General features: G+C 43.6%; 1 protein-coding gene across 1 annotated transcript; it reads left to right on the forward strand.

Annotated features, from left to right (window-relative positions):
- Positions 1–9,791: 9,791 nt before the first annotated feature.
- LOC145793839 (uncharacterized) lies at positions 9,792–10,484 on the forward strand. The gene has a single exon (XM_082876711.1). The coding sequence runs from the start codon at positions 9,792–9,794 to the stop codon at positions 10,482–10,484; it is 693 nt and encodes a 230-aa protein (XP_082732837.1).
- Positions 10,485–10,808: the final 324 nt, after the last annotated feature.

A 10,808-nucleotide genomic window follows, 5' to 3' on the forward strand; every position in this document is an offset into this window, starting at 1 on the left:
AGTAAACAGCCCTTTGTTCCCCTTTTTCTTCACGAATTAATACCGCACTTATTGCATGTTCTGAAACGGCTAAGTACAAAAACAGTTCTTCTCCAGGTTTAGGTGTTGAGAGGACTGGAGCCATGGTCAGATACTTCTTTAGGTCGGCCAAGGCGGCCTCACATTCCTCAGTCCATAGGAAGTCTGTGGCCTTCTTTACCAGGTTGAAGAAAGGTTTACATTTGTTTGAGCTTCGACTTATGAACCTGTTTAGGGCTGCGGCCCCTCCAGTAAGCATCTGAACCTATTTTGCCGACGTCGGGCTTTTTAGCTCTAGGATGGCCTTGATTTGATCTGGGCTGGCCTCAATGCCCTTTCTTGTTACCAGGTACCCCAAAAATTTACCTGATCCAACTCAAAATGCGCACTTCGATGCGTTAAGTCGGAGCCGGTATGTTTTGAGTATCTCAAAGACCTCTTTTAGGTTGACAAGATGACCCCTTGGTTCCTTGGTCTTCACGACCATGTCGTCAATGTAGACTTCCACTGTTTGGCCAATCAGATTTTTGAACATCTTGGTTACCAACCTTTGGTAAGTTACTCCTGCGTTTTTCAACTCAAAAGGCATTACCTTGTAACAATACAGTCCTTTCAGGGTGATAAACGTTGTCTTCTCTTCGTCTGGGGGGTACATGGCTATTTGGTGGTATCCTCTGTAAGCGTCCAGGAAGCTCATCCTTGCATTTCCAGATGTGGCGTCTACTAACTGGTCAATCTTGGGTAGAGGAAAGCAGTCTTTGGGACAAGCTTTGTTCAGGCTTGTAAAATCTACGCAGACCCGCCATTTACCGTTCTTCTTCTTTACCACTACTATGTTGGATAGCCATGTCGGGTAATGAACTTCTTGGATGGCCCTGGCCTCCAGAAGTCTGTCCACTTCTTCTTCTACTGTTTCAACGTGCATCAACGTCAGTCTTCTGGCTCGCTGAATCACAGGTTTTGCTGACCTGTCGACATTCAGTCTGTGGCAAGTGACCTCGGGGTCAATGCCAGGCATTTCGTAAGGTGTCCAGACGAACACCTCAATGTTGGCTCTTAAAAAAGTCTTTAACTCTTTTTTCTCTTCTTCGGCTAAGCCCGAGCCGAGAAGAAAGAAGCGTTCTTCGTCTTCATCCTGGACGAGGATTTTCTTTAGCGCTTCTTTGCATTTCTCGGTTGGTTCTTTGCCGACGTCTTCTAGGACTTTCATGTCCTCATCTTCAATTTCTTCCTTTTCTGGTTCTCGAATGTTGTAGGCGGATTTCATTGCCGCCATGGAGCAATTCTTTGCCTGCAGTTGATCTCCTCTGACTTCTTCAATCCCATGCTCTATTGGGAACCGTAGTAGTTGATGCAATGTTGAGGGAACTGCCCCCATTGCATGCAACCATGGCCTTCCCAAGATGATTTTATATGGCGAAGGTGTGTCAATCACTATGAATTCTGTCCTGATCTTCTTAGTGCCAGCTTGTACTTCCAAGCTTGTTGCGCCCAATGGCCATGTTGGCGTTCCATTGAAGCCGACCATCGGGCCATTTGATTGCTCTAAGTCATCAGGATGAAGGCCTAGCTCTTTGTAACATCTAAGGTACATGATGTCGTAAGAGCTGCCTTGATTAATCAGGATGCGTTTCACTTGGCACTCCCCAACCTGGAGGGATACTACCAAGGCATCATTATGGGGATGCTGGACCATCTCTAGGTCGGCTTCAGTAAAGACTATCGTCGGTCCCTGGCATTCTTCAAGCCGAGGTCGTTTATGTCCAACCTGGTTTACGTGCTGCAGGTGTTTTACCTTCTGGGTCTCCCCTCGTATGTCGTTTTCGTTCACCTTTGAGTGAATTACGTTAACCACCCATGGTCCTCCTGCGGGTGGTTGCTGCGCTGGGGGAGGCGGAGCTGATGGTGCTTGAGGCAATCTTGCCTGTTCTTCTCTAGTCCTGGCCTCATCAACTGTAATAACCCTCGTCACTGTTTACCGAATAACCACTTATTACCGTTAAACTGAAACTGATTATGACTGATAAGTGAACCGAATAAACTACTGAACTGACTGACTAAAATCTGAAACTGATTGATTGAATATACCTGTTTGAATTGCATTTCTATCTGTTGCCTGTTTGATTATCTGTTCATGCCTTTGTGTTTAAATTGCGAATTGAAGGCCTTATCAGCGGCCGAACCGGAAATTGATTAATGTTTCATGATCCTCATAATTTATAGGATTTTATGGTATATTTATCTGAAAACTGATTTGGTATGATTAAATTAGATTAAATAGTGCTAAATTACAAGAGTTGTATTATTTACCAAACTAACCCCTAGTGGACCACTACACCAAACTTTGTTTAAGCCTTAGCCTTGCATTACAAAACATTTCCTCAGCTTCTTTTGAGCACACCACCGAACTAGAGAGAGAGGAAGTGAGAGAGTTGAATTGTTCTAGAGAATTAGCTTGGAAGACTTGAAGGGATCATAGGAGAATTGCCTAATTGGACTTCTATACTTGTAATTGAAGCTCTAGGTAATGAATTCAACCTCTCATTGTTGTGTTTAAGTGGATTCTTGCATTGTTCATGTCTAAATTGATGAATTGAGTCATGTTCTAGTCCTAGCATGTCAAATTGAAGCTCATTCCATGCATGCATGTTTGAATTGTTGAGTTGTGAGTTGATTTCATGGTAAAATGTTACATGCATGTTCATATTGTGTTTAAGTCCATGATTTCATCTTGTCCTTGGAAGAATTGGCTCACTAGAGCATGAAATTGAAGCTTTGAATTGAGTTAAACTCATGCATGTCATGTTTGAAATATTGTTCATGAAAATTGGTTTCAAATTGAGTTTATTTGAAACACCCTTGGGCTTTGATTTTGCAAATTGAGCTTTGAATCATGTTAAAGTATGAGTTTTGATGTGTTTTCTGGAAAATTGGCCCAAGAGGATCGAATTTATGGTTTGAAAACTTGGTTTTGAGCTTGAGGTTCAAATCTGGAATTTCCGGAATTTGAACTCACGCTCGAGCGGGGTGACTGGCGCTCGAGCGTGGAAATCGTGCTCCCAGCATTTTTGTTCTGTTTTGAAGTCTGCTCGAGCGGAATAATTGACGCTCGAGCAGGACATTGTGTCTCGTGCTCGAGCGGGTGTCGAGCGCCCAATCGAGCGTGATTTTCACCTTTCCAGCACTTTTGACTGTTTTGCAGAACGCTCGAGCGGGTAAGTCTACGCTCGAGCAGAAACCTTTGTCTGCATATCCGCTCGAGCGGAGTAACCTACGCTCGAGCGTGACCCCTGTTTTCTGAAAATTCTGAAAATGCTTTTAAAGTGCATCTTTGCATCCTCATCTCATCCTAGGCATTATTAGACCTAGTTTAAGACATCTTTTTGAGGATGTAGATGTAGAACACACCGAGGAATTAGGGGTTAAGTTATTATCTTTCCCAACTGTGTAGCTTAGCGTGTATTCAATCTGTTAACTGTGTAGGGTTGGCGACTGGGGAGACGCGCTCTAGTTTACTGTAGCCCAGAACTCTGTGAGTAACGATTGTGTAAAGATATGTTCAAAAATGATTATTTTCTGAACAACTGAACTGTACTGTTTCTGAATTGAATACTGTTAATTGAATGAATGTATGTCCTGTATATTGAAGTGTATTGTGGCATCCTTGGCACCTACTGTTTACTGTTATTGTTACAGAGATCTCTGTTGGTTCCCTTGTTAGAACCACTACTGTTTACTGACTGATGGCCATCACTATTGTTCGATCTTTTAAGACCTACTATTTACTATACTGTTATGCTAATGGATGTACCACATATGACTGTACTGACTAAACGACTGAAATACCGAATCAATGAACTGTTTTCATTACTGTAAAGACATTCATTCCTAACCCCTTTACGCATTATGTTATTCACTGGGCTTTAGCTCACTGCTCATATATATATGTAGGTGTACAGGCACCAGACCGCGGCTAGAAGCGTCGAGATAGACTCCAGTTTTGTCAAGCCAACCTACGTGCCTCACCGCGAGGTTCCGAACCTGCCATGCTTTGGCTTAGGGGTCTTTTTATTCTCCCTTTCTGTACTGTTTTGAGAACTGAATAGAATGTACTGTACTGTACTGGTAACAGGGATTGGGTCCCTGATCGGAAAGATTGTAGATATTCGTACATACTGTTTTGTCTGACTGTATATCTTTGAATAAAAGTCTTTTTGGCATACAGACTGTCACAGCTCATTGGACATTGTTTATTCACTGTATTGGCTTCCGCCAGCCCCTGTACTCTGTATTACTGTATTACTATTAAGCAGGCCTTCGGTAATCTCGGATTACTGGCCGGTTACGGTGCTAAACCCATAGGGGCGGGTTTGGGTCGTGACATCAACAAGGTCCCTCAGATGTCCTTACCTTACCAAGTCTTCTAAGTGTGCTTTTACGGCTCTGCAGCCCTGAGTTGGGTGCCCTTCTTCATTGTGGTAAGCACAACGCCTACCGACGTTTCTTCCCATGAATTCCCCTGGTGTTCTTGTCGGTCCTCTAAAATAGGGTTGGTTTCGTATTTGATCCAAGACTTTGTGGATCGGGACTCGGAATATAGTCGTTACTGTCTGTTTCGCCTTCAAGTCCGTTTCTTGTTTGGTCGGTCCGTTGTTACCTCGGCTTCGCTTCGGCGAGCCGTTTCCTTTCTCCTGCTTTGTTTCTTTATTTCCCGACGTATCCTCCTCGGCTCTGGCATACTTCTCTATTCTTTCCATGAGTTCTTCCATGCTTTTTGGCAATGTCTTTGCCAAAGATTTTCGTAGTGGGCAGTCATCCTTCAGGCCGTTCTTGAAGGAGACGACCGCCACCTCTTGGTTGTAATCGGGTATTCGATTGAACACCTTGTAGTACCTTTTTGCATAGGCCCTAAGGCCTTCATCCTTGGCGATCTTTAAAGCCATCAGTGCGTCGACCCTCAAGGGCTGAAGTTTATTTGTCACAAACCTGGCCACAAACATCTCGGCCAGGCCCTCCCAAGTCTTTACACTTCCCTTCGGTAGTTTATGGAACCAATCTGATGCAATTTCCCCGAAGGATGAGGGGAATACTTTGCAGAGCAATGGCTCGTTCCCACTATATAATGCCATTGAATTCAGGTATAGTCCAACATGAAAGTTGGGATCTGACTTACCATCATATATTTGAAACCTCGACATACTGAATCTCTTTGGTGCTTCAAATTTGTCCAGTTCCACCGTTAATGGTGTCTTTGGCTTAACCGGGGAAGTTACCTCGGCTTCAGCATTCTGTTGTTTCCTCTTGAGGTAATCTCTTAAGTCTTCTTTACTCCTCCTTGGAGCTCGGCTATCTTTAGACTTCAATCTTTTCGGCACACTACTTTTAGCCTCGTGGTGGGCTCATTTTGATCTCTCTCCATGTGTTGTGTCAAAGCAGAGCGCCTACCCTTGAACATGCCGATGTTCCTCGGGCTCTGGATCCTTCATGTGATATGTCTTTCGGGACCCCTCTTATCTTGGCTCCTCTCGTTCGACTTCCCTGGAAGATCGGTGAGAGTGCCTTCCGCTCCTGGTGTGCTGAGGGACTTCGGGGATTGTTCTTCTTCCTTTCTCCTGGGTATTAGTTGCTGGCATCGGCGTATCCTGCAGCGGGTATGGTGGCTGCATGACATTGTTTTTCATCATGAAGTTGATGACCGACTGTAGGTTTGCCAACTTGTTTACCAATTCTTTTACTTCCTCATCCCTATGTAGGCACCTATCCCTCCATACCTGAAGGTTATCTTCGTTATAGTACTTGCCTTGGTCTATCCTCCTTGAAGTGTCGCCCTCCTGGCCGACGTCTTTCTCTCTGTGGCCCTGGTCATGCGTTTCTGCATTATGGTTATCTCCTTCAATGTCAAGGTCAATTGGTCTGCCACTCCCAGCAGGAGTGTCGCCCCCAATGTTTTCCTTCTGTCCGTTACTGGCCATCTATTCTTCTAAGTTTCCCACAGACGGCGCCAAATTGTGTAGGTGATTTTCTGACCACACTGCCCACCTAGTAATCAGCTGGAGAGCACCGGTAGAATCAGCTAACCTGCAACAGAAAGAAAAGGCTCCAGCAGTGGCTCTTCCACCCGGGGGCACTCCGACGATCAAGTCAGTATATCTCTCAAAGATAATCAAGTGCTAAACTTACTACTCAAAGCATAAAACTGCATACCTTAGACCCACGGGGATGCCTCTTTTTTATAGCCAACATAAACCTAGTCCCACTAGAAGCTTGACTTCTATGGACTCCCATTCAGTGCTTACTTTGGATTTCACAAGAGATAAAGATAAACTCCCTAAGAGCTTTATCATTATCTTGGCTAAGTCTCCTCTTTACTCTAGGACTCTTATCCCTTATCCCTTATCCCTTATCTCGGATTCCGATATCCTCGGAGATAACCTCGGCCTTGCCGAGTTAACCTCAGCGTCATAACCCGAACACGTGGCACCTCGGCTGACACGTCGGCGTCACCTTGCCACATGTTGGTATTCAGAAAATACATCCCCACAAAAATGATAAAGCTTTGGTCTTGAAAACAGCCTCTTGGTCTATTATGGATAACCTTTTGGTTCTTCAACCACTTGCTATTGACAAAGAAATAGCTGAGATGGAGTTTACTTATTGTCCCTTCTAGGTTCAGGTCTATGGTCTTCCTATGCATAAGATGACAAGACGCAATGAGCAGATAATTGGGGAATCGATTGGGAAACCCATCGGGGTTGAAGCTCCAAATGATGGCCTTTTACTCTCTCGTAGTTTTCTTAGAATTCGGGTGGACGTAAATGTCACCCTTCATCTACCCAGGGGGTTTAAGTTGCAAAGACAGATTAAGGGGTTAACAGAGATGAAAGAGATCTGGGTCTCCTTCAAGTATGAAAAACTCTCTGACTTTTGCTATAACTGTGGAAGAATTGGCTATGACAAAAACTCGTGTAAATTTGTGTCCCGAGACTGGTCGTCAGTCTGGTTATAGTCCAGAGATGAGAACTGGGGTGGCCAGAAACATAAGTCTACCAGTGGAATTTTATTGGCATCAGATTGATGAATTGGAGAACCGATTACATCTGTTACTCCAGCGAAATTCTAACGCTCAACCGGGGAGTGGGGATAGCTTGAGGGCAGAGCTGAAGATTGGCCAAACCAGTACTATGAGTAATGGTGCACGATTACCACTATCGTTTTCTCCTTCTACAGAACAGGTTGTGCAGGCTAAGTAGCCACTACGTCCACCAAGTGCAACAATAAGGGATATAGCTGGGGTTAAGGCGCACACTCCACTACCTACAAATCCCCAGCTATTGTCATCATCTGAGGTATCTTTACCACCACCACCACCACCACCTCCACCTCCACATCTTATTATCACTAGGATTGGGCCTAACCAATCTGAGCTAGCCTATTACGTTATTGAGCCTTCTGAGCATAGCCCCAACTCCTTACACAGCCCACTTTCACTCGTGTCAAAATGCCCAAGCCCATTGGGGGATAGCAGTCCTTTTCCTAGCCCAACTTCCTCACCAAAAGCCCTACCCCTGTGTAAAGGACTTCCAGCCCACTTCCTATCTAATGTTTTTCATGGATTATCTTTAAAAAGAAAGACTAATGAAGAGGATTTGACTAGCCCACACCCTACAAAACTATCAACCTAGCCCATGAGTCTTTTAAAGATCTGAACATTCCCTTAACTTAACTTCCTCCCCTAGTTCTTTTCCCTCTGCCTATCGTTAGAAAGCCCCAAGCTAGAAAGCTAAAGTGGGTAGACCTCCCAATTCTAAAAGGAACTCTACTAGTATGCTCGAACCCCAAGGCCCATTCAATGTGGAGATTTGGGATGAGCTCTTTGAAAGGGTAGAGTCAATGGATTTGCTATCTCAGGTCCCTAGTACCTTTCCTAAGGAGTCTGCAGGAGATGGAAATAACAAAGCATTGGTGGCTGGTCTTTAACAGCCATATGGGCCATGCTAATTATCAGCTAGAACTGTTAGGGGATTGGACGACATCTGACAGTCCAGATCCTTAGAGGGTTATGCATAACCCATCATCCTGGAGTGGTCTTTCTGATGGAAACTAAGAATAAAATGGTGGTTTTAGAACAGCTCAAGCGAAGGCTCAAATTTCCACATTTTAGTTATGTGGATCCTGATGGCATTGAGGGAGGACTAGCTCTCTGGTGGTCGGATGAGGTGGATCTTGATGTCAGATATAAGAATGTGAATATTCTTCACTGTGTAATATCTCATACAAGTGCCCAATGGCTTGCTACATTTATTTATGCTCCTCCACAAGCGGCTCATCGCGAAGTCTTTTGCGAGAGAAAATCAATTACCTTGGCTGTGTATTGGAGACTTTAATGAGATTGACTCAGTATTGGAGAAAGAATGGAGACCAGTGCCAAATCTGCGCAGAATCGAAAAATTTCAATCTATTATGAATGAGTGCACTCGCATGGATCTCGAATTCAAAGGCAATGCTTTTACATAGTCAAACAATCATATGGGAACAAGTATTGTCTGGGAGCGCATTGATCGGGCCGTCTCCACTGTGGCTTGGAGAGAGTTATTCCCATTTGCATAAGTATTTCATGATATTATATTCGGCTCTGACCATTGCCCACTCTTGCTCAATACCTGTATTCCACCAAATAGAGTTCCTCGTCTTTCAAGTTTGAATCAATGTGGACTACCTCCCCGAATTGCAAAATTGTTATTCAAGACCATTGGTAGATGTCTCATTTGGGATCACCAATGTTTCAATTTTGTCAAAAACTCAAGACTTGCCGAGTGAGACTCAAAGCTTGTAGTTTTGGTGAATTTGGAAACAATAAGCTTAAAACCCTCTCTCTGAAAGAGCAATTGGCTAGACTACAAGTTTCCCCCCTTTCTGAGGAAAACACAAATGCCCAGCTTTCTCTTCAAGATAAACTTTCTAACACTATGATTTGAGAAGAGATGTTTTTACATCAACGATCCAGAGTCCGATGGTTACAATATGGTGATCAAAATTCTTCTTTTTTTCATGCATCAATTATTCAAAGAAGGCAGCAAAATTAGTTAATTACTCTTCAGAATGATGATCGACACTGGTTGACTATAGATGAGAGATAAACGCTCACCTCTTAGATTATTTCTCTAATCTGTTCCAGAGTGCGGCTCCGAGGGATATAAACATTGCTTTGCAAGAGGTTAGACAATCGGTTACAACTACAATGAACTTAAACCTCACCAGGCCTGTGTCAGACTTTGAAATAATAATAAAAAAAAGCAGCCTTTCAATTGGGTCTTCTGAAAGCTCCGGGTCCGGATGGTTTTTTTGGGATTTTCTACCACCGGTATTGGGATGTCTTCGGGGTGGACGTGTACAAAGCAGTCCAAAGTTTCTTTGAGAATGGATATCTTCTTCAGGAATGGAATCACACTAACTTAGTGCTTATACCTAAAGTTCCAAACCAGGTAACGCTTTCTCAATACCGCCCCATCAGCCTGTGCAATTTTAACTGAAAAATCATTACTAAGATCTTGGCAAATAGACTCCAACTTGTCCTTCAGCTAATGGTTTCTCCCCAATAGTCGGCTTTTGTCCTTGGTTGCATAATTCAGGATCATATAATTGTATCTCATGAAGTGTTTCATCACATGAAAATTAAGAGAAGAGAGGCTGCAGGTGCAATAGCAGTAAAGCTGGACTTTAATAAGGCATATGATAGAGTTCATTGGAATTTTTTATATACCCACTTAGTCAGGATGGGGTTTGATGCAAAATGGATTCAATGGGTTATGAAAATTGTTACGACAGTTTCCTTCTCTGTCTTTGCTAATGGTATGAAACGTGCCTCTTTTCTCCCCACATGGGGCTTGCGGCAAGGTGACCCTTTCTCCCTATATCTTTTTGTGCTGGTGGTTGATGCCCTCTCTGTTTCTTTGACCAAAAGTCTCCAGGACCAGCGTATCATGGGGCTCAAAATCAAACACAGCAGCCCTATTTTAACCCATCTATTCTTTGTGGATGATGCACTTTTATTTGCCAAGGTGGATGTGACAGAATGTCAAGCTTTGAAACAAATTCTGGATTTGTATTGCCTAGCCTCAAGTCAGCTCATTAACTTTGACAAATCTGGGATTGCTTTCTCCTCAACCACTCCTGTTCAGGTACGTTTAGATATTTCTGGTCTCTTGGGTATTCCTCCTAACCAACAGACTTCTAAATACCTGGGTTTGCCTTCATGTTGGGGTAAGTCAAAGACTAAGGCTTACAACTTTCTCATTGACAAAGCTGTTCAGAAAATGCAAGGGTGGAAGCAAAACTTATTGTCACAAGCCGGTAGGGAAACTCTTGTGAAAACAGTGGTCCAAGCAATTCCAACCTATGCCATGTCGTGTTTTGCTCTCCCAAAGAAATTCAGTGATCGCCTTAACTCTTATACGAGTAACTTCTAGTGGGGTGGAGACCCAAAGGATAGAGGAATCCATTGGGCGAGTTGGGAGCGTCTCTCTTTAGCCAAATCCCAAGAGGGAATGGGATTTCGGGACTTTAAAGCTTTCAATCTAGCTCTTCTAACAAAACAGGCTTGAAGGTTGTTAAAATATCCCAATTCCCTTTGTGCTCAATTTCTGAAAGGACTCTATTACCTTTCTTCGGATGTTCTCTCAGCCGGCCACGGGAGACGGGCATCTTGTGCTTGGTCGAGCATAGTTCAATAGAGAGACCTTCTTCGTAAAGGCCTTAGATGACAAGTGGGAAATGGTTAGTTTATCAGATTT

The sequence above is a fragment of the Camellia sinensis genome, chromosome 6 (assembly GCF_055761805.1).
Source record: "Camellia sinensis isolate YWXY chromosome 6, ASM5576180v1, whole genome shotgun sequence".
NCBI classification, from domain to species: domain Eukaryota; kingdom Viridiplantae; phylum Streptophyta; class Magnoliopsida; order Ericales; family Theaceae; genus Camellia; species Camellia sinensis.